General features: G+C 58.4%; 1 protein-coding gene across 1 annotated transcript in view; it reads left to right on the plus strand.

Annotated features, from left to right (window-relative positions):
• Positions 1 to 343: 343 nt before the first annotated feature.
• DAB2IP (DAB2 interacting protein) overlaps positions 344 to 18973 on the plus strand; it is a 45243-nt gene continuing 26613 nt past the window's right edge. Inside the window, 1 exon segment of the mRNA XM_077769778.1 lies at positions 344 to 566. Within this exon segment, the coding sequence (XP_077625904.1) occupies positions 397 to 566 (170 nt within the window). The 5' untranslated portion in view covers positions 344 to 396.

Here is an 18973-nt window from a genome sequence, read left to right on the forward strand (position 1 = left end):
TCTCCGGCTGAGGCTCCTCCAGCTTCCTGGACCCAGAGCTTGGTGCCAGGTCTGCACCCTGCCCAGGTGCTCAGGAAGACTTGCCTGTGGCTGGAAGCAACTGTTGGTTTTCTGGAGTCTTTCTAGATATCTTGTACCTGGAGGTTGTGCCATGTGGTTACACGTATGGAAGACTGTAATTTTCCACTTGTTCCCTGGAGAGCCCGGAAATCTCTAGATGTTGTCACCGCTGGTCTTTTTAAGTAATTTTTGAAATTTCAACTTGGAAGACAGATTCAGCATTGTGCTTTGCGGGAAGGGGAAGCACGCCTGGGCACACCTCTTAGATGCTGGCCCGAGCTGAGAGGTCGCCTGATCCGGCCGGGAGAGGCACCCACCTGCATACCGTTTTCAGGAATGGGCCTCTGTGGCCTCGGACTCCTTGGTGACAACCTTGGCAGGATTCTGGGCCGGGCCAGAGCACCTGCTCTGTGGAGACCCGGCCATCCTCGAAAACCAGATCTGGCTCCCAGGCCCCTAGTGTTCAGACCGGGGGCCTCTGAGCGGCCTGCACTTCCACTGCCAAGGTCTGTGGCGGGCTCAGTGGGAGGAAGGGGGCACAGGACACTTCCTCTCGGGTGGCTGGGTGTGGATTTGGCTGGAGGGTGTGCGGCTCTTTCTCCAAAGAGGCCCAGCCCTGGGACCCCACTCGCCCTCAGGCCAGGCTCTCCTGGGTGCTCTGGGGAGGTCCGCGCTGGCCCTTGGGGACTGAATGGGAGAGCCCCTCGGGGGCTTGGGAGGAGTGAGGGTGGGGCTCGGCTTGCTAGGCTGGCTCCTCTCTCCTGGGAATCAGGCCCTCTTCTGAGGGAACTTCAAGTCTTTGCGGCAGGGTAGAGAGAGGCCCAGGAACCCAGGCCCAAGGAGGCCAAAACAGTCTAGGCTGTGGGGTGCCTGGAAGGTGATCTAGGCCTAGGGAGCTGGCAGGGTTGGTGAGGTGGGCTTGGACCCCCAGCTGCCCAGCCAGGGGCCGGTGAGGACCCTCGGGCTGCTGTTGGCTTAGCCTGGGGCTCCTCGCACAGGTGAGGAAAAGGGCAAAGCACTGCCTCTTAGAGACAGATTTAATAATCCCAGCCTGTCTCTCTGGCGGTTAGTATTGCAGGAGAGAAGCTTTACTCCTAAAACTTTTATTGATCCAGACACTAATAAAAAGTAAAGGGTTTTTTTGGATCAAGGTTGTTTTTTTTTTCCCCTTTCTTTTTTCCTACTAGAGCAAAGAACATCAGAGCCCTAAAACACAAATCTGTTTTCCTTCTTCTCCCTAGATTTGGAAGGGTGGGGGTTTGGCCTTGTTCAGATTTCCTCTTCAAGAAGCCTTCCCTGCTAACCCTAACTGCACAGGCCTGTAGTCATCCCTCTGTTTTCCGGCAGTTAACCGAAGCTGCCATTTGTGTATCATGTTCTGTCTCCGAGAAGGGCTAGGGCGGGCGTGGGGGGGAGTTGTAGAAGCCTGAGACCCCTCGGGCAGGGAGAGGCATCCGCCCTAGGAGATGGTAAAGCCTTGATTTCTGGCCTTGGTGGGTTTGGTTCTTTTGGCGTCTTGTTCTTCATTTCACAAATGTGTACCGAGCTCTTACGCCATGCCAGAGCCTCTCAGGAGGCAGAAATACGAGACCATGGCCGTGGGGAGCTTACCTTCTGTCAGGAGGGACAGATGATCATAACTGAGTGGAGAAACAAAGTCATTCCAGCTTGGGTGAGGTTGCCCTGCTGAAACGTAAGTCAGGGATTTTTGTCGGCTTTGTTCAGCACCTGGATTCCTAGTGCCTAAAATAGTGCCTGGCACATAGTTTGCACTAAATAAATATTTGCTGGCTGAATGAGCAGAACGCTATGAAGGAAACAAGTGTTTCAGCGGGAGCACTGGGGGCGGGGCAGGACCTGTGATAGACGGGCCCTCCGGGAATAACTGAGTTCCAGGAGCAGCCTTTCCCAGACAGAGGTGGAACAAGAACTCCCACCAAGGGAGCAGCGAGGACAAAGTCCCCAAGGCGGGAAAGCAGAGGTTGCAAGTTGGGGGTTGGGTGTGATGGGTGAGGTCAGAGGGAGGCACCTGCCTCCACCTGGGGAGGAGCGTGGGTTTATTCGGAGAGCTGAAGGGAGTACTGGGAGGGTTTCTAGCCCAGGCGTTAAATAATCGGATTTGCGATTTGCGTTTCTAAATCATCCCTCTGGCTCCCTGGTAGGGAGTAGGGGCCCGGGGAGGGGAGTGGAGGGGGGGGCAGTGAGGCTCCCGGCTGGGGCCAGTAAGGGAGACTTTAGACGTGGTAGCAATAGGATTTGCTGATGGATTGGATTCTGAAGGCCAGGGAAAGGGAAGGTTCCTGGCTTTGAGGCTCCCAAGACTCCACTTTGGACATTTCCGGCTGGAGCTTCTAGAGGTGTCCAAGAGATCTCAGCCCAACATGCAGATGTGTGAGTCTGGAGCACAGGGGAGGGAGGGGAAGGCTGGGGGTAGGAGCCTAGAGGGGCCTTGGGCACACTAGGGTGCATGAAAGCAAGGGAGCAGATGACATGGCCAAAGCAAAGCACTCTCCCGAAGGATGGGGCCCCAAGGGAGAGCCTGAGCAGTTCCAGCCCCTGGAGGAAAGGGCGTGAGGTAGCAGGAAAGGAGACAGGAACCCCTGGCGTGGCAGGGAGGCCCTGGTGACCCGGGTTTCAGGGAGTGGGTGGGCTGCCCCCCGTCAGTAAGGAGAGGGTCCTGGGGGCAGGACAGGTGTGTTGGAGAGAACAGGAGCCAGCGGTGTCAGGGAAGGGCAGGAAGAACCGCCCTGTCCCTGGGAAGCAGGGGAGGATCAGCTGGTGACTCAGACTTTGTTGCTGGTGTTTACCAGTGGCTTGTGCTCCCATCTGAATCCTATCAGCAGAATCCTTGGAGGCTGATGCAGAGGGCTGGAGGGGCCCCCCAAAATGCTCTTTAACAGCTCTCTGGGCTCGTCCTTCTCCCTCTCTCTGCAGGGCTTCCTAACTGCCCTGTAGTGGCCTATTTTCTCTAGCTTGTGGGACCGCCAGGCCCTTTTCTTCTGCCTCTGCCTTCCCGGTCTCTTTCTGGGTACAAGGGCTCTAGAGAACATTGTGGAGCTGGGTTTACTTAGAGGGTCTTTTCACCTTTCCCAGAGCACGGCTAGAGCTATTTATACTGCTAGCTTTGCTCTGGAAGGCTTTGTGGTTTGGCTTCCAGAGAAGTTCGAGATCTTTTTCAGGGCACTTTGGTGACCAAAACCTTGACCTCCCCCAAGGTTTGACTGGCTGTGTGAGGAGTTCAGAATGTGTTTGGCTTGAGAGAGGGACAGTGTAGGGTTGGGGAAAACCCAATTTCTTTTTTTTTTTTTTTTTTTTTTTTTCCTTTTTTTTTAAGACAGAGGGTGAGCAGGGGAGGGGCAGAGAGAGAGGGAGACACAGAATCCAAAGCAGACTCCAAGCTGTCAGCAGAGGGCCCGACACGGGGCTCGAACTCACAAACGGTGAGATCATGACCTGAGTCGAAGTCAGCCAACTGAGCCACCCAGGCGCCCCAGGACAACCCAAGTTCTAATGGTCCTCAGGTGGGTTCTCAGTATATGTTGAATGAACCAACTACACTCAGATACTTGTGTCCTTGGGCTCCTAGATTGGTTTATTAAATGCTTCTTCTGCATCTGGTTAATTAGGGTTTTCACATCTGTTACCTGCAGGGGATAGAGTATTTCCTGGGTTTACATCTGAAGAAACTGAGGCCCAGAAAAGTGAAAGGTCTTGCCCAGAGGTTATAGTTACTAAGTAACATCACCAGAATTGCATCCCAGGCCTGCAGCACCCCTACCTTCCCCCTGCCAAGTGAGACCACCCTTACTGACTAACCCTGTGGGTGAGGAGGTCGTGGTGGGGTGGAGGGCACCGGGTCTCTCGCTGCCCCTCACGAATGGTGGTCATCTGCTCTGCCAGGGCTGTAGGACAGTCCTCCTGACCGCCTGTTTCCTCTGGTACCCGTATCCTCCCATCCTTTAGCATAGGCGAGCCTTGAAACCAGTCAAGACTTGGGGAGCCAAGGGAGCCCCCAGCTTCTGGGAGGCTGTTTGGGTAGCAGGTGTGGGGTGGCTTGTGTGGCTGGTGCCGAACCCTCATAGGAAATCAAGCTTGGCTGCATAACACCCCATAGGAGGCACCTGACGAGGAGCCTGCCCCTCACTGGGGCGTGTGGGGAGCCTGAGACCTAGGGAAGGCAGGGGTGGGGCCAGGCTCCCCCTGGAAGGATGATGACAAGGCCTCCTGCTCCCTCCCAACAGGCTAGGTGGCTTTGCTCTCTGGCTTCCCTCCTCCTACCCAGCAGACCCCAGCTACCCTGTGCAGCACAGAGGCCAGCTGTTTCCAGGTTTCTAAGGATTTGGGCCCCTGCCCGCCCTTTCCCAGTCTCCCCCACCCTTTCCCAGTCTCCAGGGCTTCCTGGCCTGGATGCTTCTGGGGGAGGGTGGGCATCTGGGAAGCGCTACGGGGTGGGCTTGTGTGGTAGCCACTGAACATTCGAGTTGGACCGCTGCCCTACCTTTTTAACAGGAGGAAACTGAGGACCTGAGAAAGAAGTGACTTGCCCCAGGGTCACTACCCAAGAAGGCTTTTCCCACTTTGCGCCTCCCAGCATATCCTGGGCAGCTCCTTCAAACTAGCTAATCTAGCTGCTCTTTATCAAGTGCTCACTGTGAGCCGGGCCTTGTTCTGTAATCCGTCAAGTCCTCGTAGCAGCCGTGTTGCGAGGTTAAGTGCTGTTCTTGCCCATTTGACAGAGGGAGAAACAGAGAGGTGACTTGTCCACAAACACCCAGGCTGTAAGGGACATGGCCCAGATTTGAACTGTCTGTCTTCAGAGCCCATGTTCTCAGCCAGCAGCCTACCCAGCTTCAAAGTGATTGATTGCCAGACTTCCCAGAAACAGAAACAGAAAGGTAATCTGTGAAGGACCTGGTCCTTTCAGAGTTAATCTTGAGGATACTGCCTGGCCTTGGCCTTTCTGATTGAAAGGCTGAACAGCACCTACAGTGTGCCCAGCCCCTCCAGGTGCCGGGAAATGGCTCGCCTTTCTTAGAGGGCTTGTTAGACCAGGTACCAAGGCCCAGGCAGTGAGGTCTCTCCTTTCCTCTCCCCTGCCCACTCTTGTTCTAGCAGCTGGGCAAGCCCTGCCCACCCTTGGAGCCTAGGGGCCTTAAGAGAGCCCCCAGCCCCACAGCCCTGCCTCCATTCTCATGGCCAGTGGAAGGGCCTTAGCCTGCTTACCTGAACCCTGGGCTCGGCAGGACGGCTCTCCTCACCTGTCCCTCCCTCTTGGCCATACAGCCTTTCCGGAAAGGAACGAGGGCCTGAGTGTCAAGTGCCCCACGCCTACAGGGCTACAGACCTGCCTCTTTCCCCTCCTTGACCTCCCCCTCTCTCCTCTTCCTGTATCTCACCCTTAACCAGCATTTNGAAAGCCCAGTAGTTGGGCACCTGCAGCAAGTGAGTCCCCATCTACCCCGTACATTTTACTCACGAAGGAAAGATGCTTGTGGGTGTGGAGCAGGTGGGGCCTAAGGGTCGGGATGCGGAAAGCAGGCCTCCCTCCGAGGGCGCAGGCGGGAGCGGGAAGCCCGGCTTTGCCTGAGCCCCCCCCACTTTGCTGCAGCTTCCTCGATGGGGTCCCGGCATGTGTGTCTGTCGGTTATCAGTGAGGAATCCTGGGACAGTGCTGTGAAGTGTAAAGTGCTATGTCCGGCACATAGTGAGTGCCTAAAAATTGTGGCTGTGGCGTCTGCTCTTAATTCTTCAGAGGTAACTGTGTTTGGGAGTTTTAGGGGTTTTTCAGGTGAAATTTGGATATTTAGTATTGTGCATTTTGTCTAGATCTTTCTGAGAAGCCCATGGCCTGTGTTCTAGTCATGACTTTGGGGGAGTTTTTTGGTTTTTGTTGTCTAGTTTCCTGTACCGAAAAAGGGATCTGTGCCTTTAAGTCCCCAGCAGCCCCGACTGGGACACTGGCCCTTTAAAAGCACATTACAGAGAGTTGGAACTTAGCCTTTGTTTAACTAGCAGTGATTAGTCCCAGCGGACAGGGCTGGAGTGGTATGTCTAGGACCAGAGCGCGGTTGGACTGGCTGGGCCCGGTGGAGGACGGCGGGCAGGCCGGTGGCTGGCCCAGGCCCTCGGTTTCCCCCCGCTCAGCCGTCCTGGTGATCCTGGTGGCCTTGCTGAGCGATGGTGAGTGGCCCGATTGTTCCCGATCGGCCTGAGCGGCGGAGGTTGGAATGTGGGAAGCTGCCAGCTCTAGGGCCCCTGACCGGTGTCCTGGGCCTAGGGAGACCCACGTGGGATAGGTAGGAGCAGGCTGGGCAGAGAGGGGATGTCACAGGTAGCAATCTTGGGGACTCCGTTGTTCTCCAGTAATGGTGTCTCTGTAGACATGTGCCACCGCCCGGAATGTGGAAACAGATTAGCCCTGCCAGAAAGCGAAAAACTGAGAAGTGTTGCTGCTGGTTTTAGTTTTTAAAAAGAGGAAATCTAGTGTCCGGTGCTTCTTCCCTCGGCCAAGTCGTGACGGCCTAACCCCTTTGAGAACCGGGAAATGCTAGGAATGGCCGAAAAGTTTTCTGAGCAGAGGATGTGGGCATTTGCTCNGATCCGTGGGCCTGCAGGCTCGGGGAGGTAGAAGACCAGGAAGGCTGTTCTGGGCCTGGGGTGTGTTCGGCTTACATATGTGAACAGCGGTTAGGAGCCGGGGCGCTGTGATGTGGCAGCCTTTCCTGGGGAAGCACCTCTGTCTCCAGAGAAGGCAGGGATTCAGCTTGTTATAAACCGGCTGGCGGAGAGATTGCAAGGGATAAAGGAGCCAGCGCTGTGAAGTGCTAAGCACAGTGCCTGACTTGTTACAAGGCTCCGTGTCCCTTGGGCCCAGCCACCTTCACTGTCACCACAGGGGGCTGGTGGTGGATCCGACCCCTACCAGCAATGTGTCCTTCTCACCATTTTCCAGATGGGGGAGACCATCTCCCAAGGGTCACATGGGAGGTGACAAAAGCAGGGCTCAGTGTACAGTTCTGGTGACCCTGGATTTCTTGAAGTTCCTTGAAAGTTGGTGCATGTGATCATGTGATTTCTGTAGTTTTGTGAAAGCCTGAGGCTTTGACAAGTTGAAGATAATTTGGGGCAGGAGCCCAAATTGCCAGACCTCCAGCCCTGCCCTGGCACCTGTGAACTGTGACCTTGGGCAAGCTTCTGGACCTCTCTGAGCCTCCACTTCCCAGTGAATGAGGGGGTGGGTGGTGTGCATGGAGCACACCCTGGAGGGAGGTGTGGGTTTTGCTGGTGCACGTGTCATGGCGGTGGTGGTCTTTGAGCCAGGATCGATGGATAAAGAGAACTTAGCTGCCGGGAGCATCCCAAGCACTGGTGGGCAGCCCCACGCTACTAGGTTGAGAGCTACCTTGGAAGCTGTATTTGAACGTGTATGGCAGGGGCGCCTGGGGGACTCAGTTGGTTAAGTGTCTGACTCTTGATCTCAGCTCGGGTCATGATCTCAGGATTGTGAGTTCAAGCCCTGCGTTGGGCTCCATGTCGGACATGAAGCCTATGGAAAAATATGAATAAAAGTATATGGCGTTACCAGTTGGAATCGCATCCGCCGAATGGTAAATGCCATATTGGGCTAGTTTATCCTAGAGTTAGCCTTTGTGGGTGGGGAAGATGGTGGGCTCTCGTAGTCTGGATGTTGTCTGGCCTTGGGGAGCCCGGCGAAGTCTCGAGGTGGCTGGGCTTGCAGGAGCGGCAGAGCCCGCATTTAGACCCTCCGCCTGCCTCCCGCACTTCCCAGGGAGGGGCGTCACGGGTGAGGCGGGCACTGTCGAGCCACGGACGGCTCTGGTGCGTGGCTCTGGTGCGTGGCCGCTAGAAGCAGGAGGAACTCAGCAGCTACAGCCCAGGCTTCTTTGACATCTCGAGTTCCTGCCTTTGTCAGTGGCCTGAGAGCCTGTGACTCACCGACAGCCACCCTCTCCTGCTGTGTTGCTGCTGTTGAATGATCCTGGCTGTCTCCTGCTGGTGCCAGTCTGGCAAGCAGAGCTCTGATGTCCTGCCACTGGGACACCCCGATACTAGGCTTTGGGAGGAATAGGGTGCCGGGGTCCCAAGACCCCCCATGTGCCCCAGCATTGGCATACTGGAGGTACTCGGTAGCTTTATACTGGGGCACTGGATTAACTCAAACCGCGGGTGGGGGGGCATAAGCATAATGAACCAATGACCGGGTCTGGTGGAAGGTGAGGGCAGCCCATGTGTCTGGTGAAGAAGCAGAGGCACAGGAGAGGCCAATCTGAGATCTATGCTCCCATGGGCCACTGCCTATTCTCATTGTTGACTGTTGTCTCCACGAGGCCACAAAGCCCCTCTGTCCCACATAGTGGCTGGAGTTGAAGAGACAGCTGGGCCGGAGACCAGCACTGGGGCTGGTCCCCTCGGGTGACCGTGTTTGTTCCAGAGGTGTCTGTCCTTCCCTCCTCACATGGGGACTTGGAGGTGCCTGCTTCAGATGACAGCTGCTCTTGGGGTGGTAGGTGGAGTGGCTAAGGTTCTCTGGGGTCATGTGGCATTGAGGCTTTCTGAGAACTCACGTCCACGGAGGGCCAGGCAGGCCCTGCGTGCTGGGTGGGGTGCACCCAGGGAGATGCCAGGAGCGTAAGTACCGCAGGGGCTTGAAGGGGCAGAGTGCCAAGGGAAGGGCAGGGGCGGGAAGGGGAGAACCAGGACTCACCATACCTGCACGTCAGAGGTGGTGTCATCCCCATTTTACAGGTGAAACAGCCGAGCGTATGCGTTAATTAATTTGACCAAAGTCGCGGAGCTTTGTGTTCACATGTGTTGATTTTTAAGGAAGGAGCCCTCACTGCATTAGACCGGTCATCAGCCAGCGTGGTGCCAGGGGCTGGAGCTGTGTTGACAAATGGCTGGTTCTAGGTTGAGGCAGGAAGCTTGGTGCCCGGGAATGGGGAAAGGCCAGTCCCCATGTCTCCTGGTCACCCTAACCTGAACAGCCTGCACAGAACAGAAGGCCACAGTGCATGGCTTTTGGGCAGTAGGGGGAGGGGATGAGAGGGGAGAAGATGCTGCCTGTGCCCTCCTCCCCAACCCCCACCCTCACATTCCTTGGAGGGGCCAGCTGAGCCTAGGAGGGCTTCCTGGAGGTGGAGAGCTGAGAGGAATTAGATAAGCCAGAAGGGAAGTGGCTTCCTTGGGGGATGGAAGTCCTTGGTTTTCAGCTCATTTGTTTTTAATTTCATCATCTTTCCCCGCTTGGGTCATGAGTCCCCAAGGCCGGAGGCAGCTGTTGGAGGTATTTATGGTTGCTGCTTGGGGCAGGGGGCAGGAGGGGGGGTAGTTGGGGACCCAGTCAGAAACCAGTCCCACACTCGGTTGTGTGATCTGCAGACGGGGATGTGCTCACGTGTGTGAGGAGGAGACACACTGAGGGTACACTGAAGGCACACACTGAGCTCGCAGGGAGGGAACACCCCCGCCAGGGCCTGGAACCATTCTCGAGAGCTAAGTGGAGAAGGCAGGAAGGGCGCTTGGGCACAGGGCCAGCCTGTGTGCAGCGAGGTCCAGTCCCGTCCTCTGGGGCCTGTCGTGTCCGCACGTGAGGCTAGGGTCAGAGCTTCGGGCGCTGTGCTCGGGGGGGCTGGGAGTGAAGGCTTTCCTCGGGGAGGAGGAGGGAGGCCTAGGGTTTGGGGGTGTCACCCTCAATCTTCCTGTGCACCCTGGCTAGGCTCTGGGCAGTCTCTCTGGGGGACCAGGAGCAGAAGCAGGAGGGGCGCTTGGCCCCCAACTCACTTTCGATTTGCCCGGATCTCATCCTATTCAATGAGTGTTCCTCAGATTCTCTTCTTTTAAAATTCAGGGCACTTCGCTGTTCTACTGAGGTTTATGAATGTTTAAAAACTGCTTTGCGGTCCCCAAAGTAATTTGACAAGTCTGACAGCTATTGATTAAAATCCCGAAATTATTCAGGCTGCAGGATGACTTGGGGGATTAGATGGAAAGTTTTTTGTTTCTTCTCACTCTGCACGCCCCTTGCCCCCTCCCCCCCCAGAAAGAAAATAAGATGTGCGGAGGTAAATGCGTTCCCGAATGTTTTTTGAAAACTCCATTAAGCTGCAGAATCACACTGGAAACGGTGGCGGTGGGGGTGGGGGGTGGTCAGGACACTGAGGAGAACCAGTACCCCTCACATCCCTGGTCTCTTCCCAAGCACCGTGACCCCAAGTCACCTGCAGGCAGCAGTGTGAGATGTGGCTCTGAGGCTACTGTGGGGGGTGGGGCAGTGGCGGTGGGAGGAGTTGTAGTATTTAGTATCTGGTCCCTTGTGTTCTTCTGGGAGTTGATAGGTTGGGGCTTTTGCGGGCCTCTTGGAAGCAGGTGGGGAGCTGTCGCCTGGAAAGAGGAGGGAGCTTGTTCAGAGCTGTGCGGCAAGTCTGCAGGTCCAAGGGAAAGGGGGGCCCCAAGGTCACAGACAGTTTAAGGGTGGCCCAGGACAGGAGCCCAGGCCTGGCCCAGCGTCACATAGGTACCAGGACTGTCCAGCTGAGGGCGATGTGGCTGTTAGGATCCCAGCTCTCACTTCTGGACCCTGTGACCCGCCATGCCACTCTGCATTCCCAGACTGTTTCCTCTGGTGTCTTCAGGCTTCCTTCGTCAAGTCCTCGGGTTAACTGGGGTGTGCATGGGAAAGGCCGCCCCGTGAGCTGGGGCTCTATGGACCCGTTTGAGTTCCAGCTCCCCCTTTCCGCCGGGGCAATGCTGCTTTCTGTGCAGGGCCATGCTGGGGAATGGCCATCCCCTTGGAATCCCTGGGCATGTAGTAGGTGCTTAGTACGCAATTGTTAAGTGCACCAGCTGCGGTGTTGATCGGTAAATCCACCCCTCCGGTGCACGTGCTAGGAGCCGGACCTTGGGGCGCACTGTGGCCACAGCATGTGATGAGCCGATGGCAGGGCGTGGAGCCTCCTTTGGTTGCCCAGCCCCGCTATGTGGCCACGCAGCCCTGCTATGTGAGGGGAGGCACAGGCCACAGGGGTAGGGTGAAGGCTGGGGACCGGGCACCGGCGAGCCCCAGGCTCAGTGTGTGCCTGCAGATAGGGTCACACCACATCCAGTGACTGCCTGGACCTGGCCCCCCTTGCCTGGGCTGAGAGAGGCCAGGCCTTCAGGCCCTGTCATCCCAGGAAGGCTTCCCAGGCAGGGCAGGCCGCCTGCCTGCCTGCCTTTTAAGGACAGGCTCTGTCTCCCCTGGGCCATGGGAGCCACCGGGCAGCTGCATTCTTCTCCCCTCCCCCGGGACCCCAGCTGGGCCCGAGCGAACACTGGCCTTCTCAGCAGTGAGTTCCCAGGCCTGGAGCGAGATGACTCTGCTGGGTGCTCCTGGCGAGGTGCTGCCCTGTTGGGGTCCTCCCACCTCCCCCCCGCCCCCGACTGTGCTCCAGCACCGGTCTCCTTCCGTCATGGGCAGAGGCTTCCAGCACAGTTCCCTGCACCGCCTGGCACGTTCTGACCTGACTCCGGAGTTTACAGGTCCTGCCAGCCCTCTGATGGGCACCTCCTCCATTGAGACCAACTTTGTCCAGGATTTTTACCCCTTCCAGGCCTGGTCGTGGCCATGGGCAGTGGACCACACAACCATGAGTGGGACATTAGTTCAGGGAACGCTGTGCTCAGGGGTCACAGGCAGAGGGGCTAAAGTGGCCCCCTCAGCAGGCTCTCCTGACCACGCCTTCCTTTCATTCGGAAATTAGGGCATTTTTGTTTTGTTTTGAGGCATCCCAGAGCATTTGGGGAGATATAGTTTGTCCCTGTTTTGCAGATGGGGAAAACTGAGGCATGGAGAAAGTGAGGGACTTGATTGGTCAGAGGAAAGGAGCAGAGAATGACCTGGGGAGTCCTTATCACCCCAAATGTCAGCAGCATCACCCACCCCGGAAGCTTCGGCCTGGCTCACAGCTGCACCCCTGTTCCTACAGTGGTGTCTGGTGCTGCGGCAAGTGTGTAGAGCAGACGGAAGGCCCGGAACTGTCATGAGTTACTGGCATTTACCCCTGCTTTCTGGAGCCTCTCCCCTGAACTATCTTTTTTTTTTTTTTTAATGTTTATTTTTGAAAGAGAGAGGCAGAGTGAGAAGGGGAGGGTCAGAGAGAGAGAGAGAGAGAGAGAGAGAATCTGAAGCAGGCTCCAGGCTCTGAGCTGTCAGCAGAGAGCCCGATCCGGGGCTCAAACTCATGAACCTCGAGATCATGACCTGAGCCGAAGTCGGACATATAACCCATTAAGTCACCCAGGCGCCCCTCCCCTGCACTCTTACTTGATCCTTATAACAGCCCTGTAAGGAAGGTATGTCACTCTCCCCACTTACAGATGGGGAAACTGAGGCCTGGAGAGTTGAATGACTTACAAATGATTAAGGCTGAGTGGTTTTGAAGGAATGAGCCTCGATTTGCTCCTGCAGCTGGGCACTGTTGACACCAGGCCCTCCTGCCCTCCTCCCTGTGCCCAGCTGTGGGAGGGGAGGGTATGTGTGAGTCTGCCCCCGGGGCTCACTCCACTGCCTGCCTGCGTGCCTGGCCTGTTCCCCAGCAGTCCTCTGGCAGGGCAGGCATCCCCTTTGCAGCATATCTAAAGGGGCTCTCAGCTCCTGCTTGCACCCTCCTACAGACAGGGTGCTCACTCCTCTAAGACCAAACCAGCCTGACCCATTTGGGGTCAGCTGTGCCTGAGCAGAGACTGGCTTCTCTTGGTCACAGCTTTGTTCTCTGGGGCACACAGGGCAGCTCTCTCTGCCCTTTTGAGGCTTGGAAGGAGGTTCTGAACTTCTCGTTTTCCAGGCTATCCACCTTCTCAGCTCACCCCACCCGCAGTAGCGGGGAACATCCTCCCTGTGTCAGATAGGGCGCTTTAATTATCACAGGATTTTGGTTTCTGGGTCTCCTCCCTCCTTGAAATAATGGGGAATTTGCTAAACTTCTGTGTTAGTAACCTTTGAAGAGAAAGAAAGGCTGGAGTTGAAAAACAGCTCGTGGGCTGGCTGGAAGGCTATCAGATAAGGCTGCCGGGACAATGTCGTCTTGTTCCTGCGCCCCAGCCCTCACAATGAGCTGCTGTGGGCCCGGCCGTATCTCCCACAGTGGCTCCTCCGCATGTTTCCTGGGCAGGGGCTGCGGGCTGGCGGGGAATGAGTGGGTCTTGGTGAGCAGCTCTGCGGTCCGGGCCTTTGGCTGCTTGCGGCCTGGGGGGTGATGGGAAAGCGATGCCGGAGGCGCCGCGGGAGCCCGCCTTACACTCTGCCGAACGGGGCTCCACCTCACCCGGCCGCTTGCCACCCATGCCATCTTGGGTGAGTCACCCCGCCTCTCTGGGGTGCCGTACCTGAGTCCCGCCGGTTGTCCTGACAGCTGAGGAGACGGGTGGGAACGTGGTGTGGCAGGGGGCTCGGCCGCACGGTGGTGGTGGTGGCAGCGTTCGGGCTGGGCTGTGACGACTGAGAAACAAGGGTTTCGTCAGGCAGGCAGAGGGGTGCGGGGAGAGGTGCTAGGGCTTCAGGAAACGACTGGCAAAGGCCCCAAGGGGGAAGGCGTTCGTTGCGGGTCAGGGACCAGCTGCAGAAGAGTCTAGGTCACTGTCTGGGTGTGGTGTGAGGGCCGTTTCAGGGAGGGCTCGGCACCAGGTGGAAGCACCATGACCTGATTCTCTTTAGGCTGTGAGGGCACAGCGGAGTGGGGGAGTGACACCATGTTGGGCAGAGGGGCCTGTCCGGCTGAGTGGCACTGCTGCGGAGGTGCTGGAGGTGGCCCGTGGGGAGGCCCTTCCGCCAGCCCCTGTCCCCTTCCTCGACAGGCCCTGGCCAGGACAGTTCTCTGGAGCAGAGGAGTCCCGGGCAGGTCCCCCTACCCTGTGGCTATGGCCGTGGCCATCCCATCTATGAAACCATCCCCTTGCCAGGAAGTATGAGGATCCTGTGCCATGGAGGTGAAGGCCTGGGCAGCCGGCCTTGGTTGGGGAGGGGATACAGGGCCTCTAGTCCCGTGGGTCTGTTTAGAGACTCAATTGTGTCTAGGACTCAGGGATGTCTCAGGGGGATGGGACACTGTTGGCGGGGGCGGGGGTGCAGCTATGGAGGGCACAGTGACCCCCAGCCTTGGGAGACATGGAGGGAGCTCCCCGTACCTGGACAAAGCCAGAGCAGGGGCGTTTCTCAGAGATGCTGTGTGAGGCCTGGGGTGCCGCTCTTGGGGACTGGCCTTGAGCAGGCAGCTGCCCTGATGACCACAGCTTGGGTTGTCTTTGTCTCTGGGGAGGATTGTCCTCATCCCAGCCGACTCCTCCCTCTTCCCGGAGCTTAGCTGACCTTGGCTGCTGGGACGCTGGGACTTCGGTCTGGGAACTCGAGGGCCCTGAACCTTGGTGCTGAGCCAGACCCGGCCCTATCCACTGGGAGCCCCCTGCCAGGCAGAAAGACGGTCACAACAGACCTTCCCAGCATACCCTGATGACTTCCAGGCTCTGAGACCATGTACAAGGTTGCTGTCTCCCAGGAGCCCAAAAGGGCTTCGTGGAGGAGGGTGCGCTGATGCTGAGAGTTGAAGGTTGAATAGGATAGGGGGACGGCATGTGCCTGGAGGCCTGCCTGAGGGAGTCGGGAAGAGCAGCCCAGGGTGAGGTGGAGCAGGCAGGTGGACCCCGGCTAGCGGGGCTGGCATTGAATCGCATGCAGTCCTGACCAGAACCCCCTCTTCCGGACTCCAAGGCCCGGAGAGCTGCCTCTCCCTGAAAATCCTCTCTACAGCACCTTTTAAGCGTATGCTTGTTACCATTGATTCCTGTTTGAAATAACACCTTTCTCTTCCAGATAAAGAGGTGGCCCCAGGGGGTTGAGGTGTGGAGAGGGGGGCTGCCCTCTCAAGCAGGCTCGTTTCTCCCCTGTAAAGTGGGGGTGAGCTCAGTATCTGTCTCTTGGCCTTGTGAGGATTCAGCCTTGTGAGGATTCAGCGAAGGGATATGTGTGACGTGTCCTGGGGGCACTGCCCAGGGGTGCCAGCTCTGCCCTGGGGAGGAGAGCCGGGTGCATGGAGCCCACGGTCCGGACTGAGATCTGGTTCTGCTGTCGCCAGCCTCTGGGAGCCCAGTGTAGTCACGCGGCATCCCTGGCAGGGTTGTGGTGAGAATGAACTCGCTCCTGGGCTGCAGACGTGTGAAGGCCTTTGGCCCTGCTTCGTGCGGTGGCTCTGGTCTCTGGGGACCACAGGAGGTCACAGATCTGAGCACCGGAGGAGGCCATGCAGAGGGAGTGTCGGGCCTGCTCTCTTACACTAGCCAAGGAGTGGCAGGAAGGGACCTCATCGGGCCCCAGACCCCCACCTACACAAGACAGCCGTGGGCAGAGCTCCCTGACCAGCCAGGGGCCTAGGACACATCAGGTAACTGCTGCTCCCTGAGCCCCTTACCTTTCTGGAAAATGGGTAGGTGAAAATTCCTGGTAAAAAGGATGTGAAAGTAAGCAGTTGGGCGCCCTGCGCAGAGTGAAGGCCTGTGGGTGGAGCACCTCTTTCCTGGGAGTAGAGTGGGGCCAAGGCAGCGGCCAGCACCTGGTCGCCTCCTTTTACCGAGCTTCCTAGGGAGGGAGACTGTGCCCACTTGCTGCCTCCTTGGAGCCCGGTCAGTCTGCGGTGCCCCCCACCCTCCCTCCTTGCCTTACTGAACTTTTTGCCCAGCCTGGGAAGGCAGAAGCTGCAGGTGAGCAAGATGCTGGCCTAGCAGTGCTGACATGAGGCAATGGAATGGTGCAGTGAAGGTCTGCTTTGAGTAGTCGATGGGGTGGTCTGGTGTGGGAGTATTTGGGGGGTCCTGCGGGCCTGGGTCAGGGCTGGCTTCCCGGAGGAGCTGCTTCTTAGGCTGTTCGGTGATCCTTCTGGGTTGAGGAAGTGACCAAGGGACCATTTTCCCTTCCTGAGCCCCGGTCATCTTATCAGCCCCCACCAGGAGCACACTCACCACTGCCAGGACATTTCACCCAACAGGGTCACAGCATACAGCTCCCTCTGGGCCTCATGTGCCCCTTTGGGGAAGTGAGGGGGAACAGGTGGACTCCAGGCTGAGCGGGAAGGATGTGTGTCTGCATGGGAATTGGGGTGCAGGCCCACTGGCCCTGCCCCCACCCCAAAGGGCAGCGTTTAGAGCCCGGCCCTCTCCTGTCCAGAAGCAGCCCACCGCGGGCACCTGGGTGGCTCAGTTGGTTAAGCGTCTGACTTCAGCTCAGGTCATGATCTCACAGTTCGTGGGTTTGAGCCCCACGTCGGGCTCTGTGCTGACAGCTCAGAGCCTGGAGCCTGCTTCACATTCTGTGTCTCCCTCTCTCTCTCTCTGATCCTCCCCTGCTCGCTCGCTCACGCTCTCTCTCTCGCTCTCTCTCTCAGAAATTAAAAACAAAACAAAACAAAAAAAACCTATCAGAAATAGCTCTCCAGACCTTGGAGTAGCTGCCCCACTCCTCCTCCCAGTGAGCTTGGGTGCAGGGGCTCAGCCTCTGTTCCAGGTGCCCCAGCCTGGAGAAGCCCACAGGAGGTCAGGAGGGTCACAGCTGCCCAGCTACAGCCAGGATGCCTTTACTGTGAGTTTCCCCACAGCCCTCTGTTCAGCCAGGAACGCTCCCAGGGAGGCCTGGGCCAGCTGGGGCGTGTTCATGGAACAGGGTGGTAAGGAAGGAAAAGGAGGGCTGTGCAGCAATAGGCTCCAGGCTCTGGCTGCTTTGGGGTCTGGGCTGGGCCTGCTGGGTTCCTGGGCTGTAAACCCAGAGCCACCTTGGCTCTCCCGGGGCAGAGTCATCTGCTGAACCATGCCCTCTTTCCTCTCCCCAGCCACCTTGTTCAGGCAGGAGGGGACCCTGGCCCCTAGCACCAGCTCCTCCCTCTGCACTTCCTGGGTCCCTACTCCCCCCTCCCAGCCTCCTTACCTGGCGGTGGTTTCCAGGCTGGGCCAGGAAACAGCCCGGCCCTGGCCTGCCAGCTGGGGTTTAAGCCCTGGATAACAAGCCTAGGGGGCTGTGGGTCCCAGCCCTTCTGAGGTGGGATGACTTCTAGCATCGGGGGGGCAGGGTGTCTCTGGCACTGAGGTACGAAGCCATGTCCTGGGAGGGAGGCGTGGAGTTGCCCTGTGGGGGGCGGCCCGAGGTGGAATCTTGCAGCTGAGGGGACCATGAGCCCACCTCCAGCCTAGGTCAGTGCTGTGATGGGGTGGAGAACGGGCCTCTGGAGCAGGGCCTGGGGAGCTCTGTCAGCACCCTGCACTGAGTGGGGCGGTGGCCACAGTGCCTGTTCGCGAAAGCCACCCCCCCAGAGAGGGCAGTGGCGAAGCAGAGGCAGGGTCGCTGTGCACGCTGCTGGGCTCGGGCCTCCCCAGGTTCTACGCATGAGTGTAGGGAGTTGGCCTGGCTCCACCCTGACCTCAGCCTGCCTCGCGGCCCCTCTCTGGTCTGTCCACTCCCCTCAGATCTCGGGAGTCCTACCTGATGCGTCCGTCCAACTTGAGGGACCGGAGCCTTACCCTGGGCAAGCGTCGTCATAGGCGTGGGGAGCAGTTGCAGGGGCCCAGCTGGGTCTGTTGGGTCAGGCTGTGGGGTCCCTAGGGGCTGGGGTCCCAGTTCTGCCTCTGACTCCCGTGCAGTGCCTCACACAGAACTCCACCTTAGAGAGGGCTGTTGCCACGGACACCTTGAGTCCGGGGTGTGGAGGGTGGCCTCTCGCAGCCTGTGGGGGGCTCTGGGCAGGGCCTGTCCAGCTCATCTCTGAGTTCCTGAGCCCCCGCACAGTGGGGCCTCAGCTTCCCCCTCAACTCCAGTGGTCACCGCGATGCGGGCTTCAGGGTGTATGCCCCGCGGGAGGTGCTCGCGCTCCTGCCAGACCTCTCTGACCTGAGGTCAGGGTCTTGGTGAGACAGGGAGAGAATGGTGGCTTGAGCTCTGAGCCATGGGAGGCCAGGAGCGGAGAGGCAGAGGGTGTTGGGGTAGGGGGTGTGGGTGGGGCAGGCGCAGGGGTTTGGGCTGTGGACGGGGTAGGGGCAAGGCCTGCCCAGCTTCTGTGCCAGGAAGGGCTTAGCGGGCCAGCTGGTCCTCAGGCCGCAGCTATTGGGGGGGGCTTCGGTGGGGCACTGCTGTGTGCTCTTGGCTCTGGAGGGGATGTTCACCTCTCGGAAGGACTCTAGCAGGCACTGACGCGGGTGCCATCTGCGGTGCCTTCCATGTGATGTGCTGAGGAAACAGGCCCAGAGAGGGGAACAGCAAGCGAGCATGGGCCCAGGTCCGAGGCCAGGTCTGCCAGAGCCCGTCCTGGGCTCCTTTTGGGCACCAGAAGGAGTCAGCCACCTCTGCTCTTTGTGCCTGTGTCAGCCCACTGGCCCTGGCCTGGGCCCCCAAGCTCCGGTCCATGGACCCTGTCTGAGTCTCAGTGTCTCAGGTACCGTGAAGAGACTGCGGGATTTTTTCCCGTTTGAGCCCCAGGTACCCCGCTGGAAGGTGGGAGCGGCACACGTCCCTGCCGCCCTCCTGCCCTGAGTGGAACTGGTGGGCGGAGCGGGATGATGTGTGAGAGAGCCCTGTCGACAGTGACTTTCTAGACAAATGGGTGACTGCTTTGGTCTTGGAGGGAGACCAGGGCCAAGGAGAGGGGTAGAGAAGGTCGCTTGGGTCCCGTGGGTCTCCAAGGCCAAGACCGTGCCGTGCACTCAATGCTGACATTCGGCTCCTGAGTGGTGGCCCGACCCCCGGCATCCGCTCCCTTCGGCTGAGCCACGCTCCCAGAGCCCGCCCGTGGGGAAGAGGGCCTGCCAGGTGACTGGGGCTCCAAGCGCTGTAGTGCCCCCTTCCTGGGCGGAGTGGCAGCCTCCCGGCTGGGAGGTCTGGACAAGC

This window comes from Crocuta crocuta, unplaced genomic scaffold (genome assembly GCF_008692635.1).
Source record: "Crocuta crocuta isolate KB4526 unplaced genomic scaffold, BGI_CrCroc_1.0 scaffold95, whole genome shotgun sequence".
In the NCBI taxonomy this organism is placed as follows: Eukaryota; Metazoa; Chordata; class Mammalia; order Carnivora; family Hyaenidae; genus Crocuta; species Crocuta crocuta.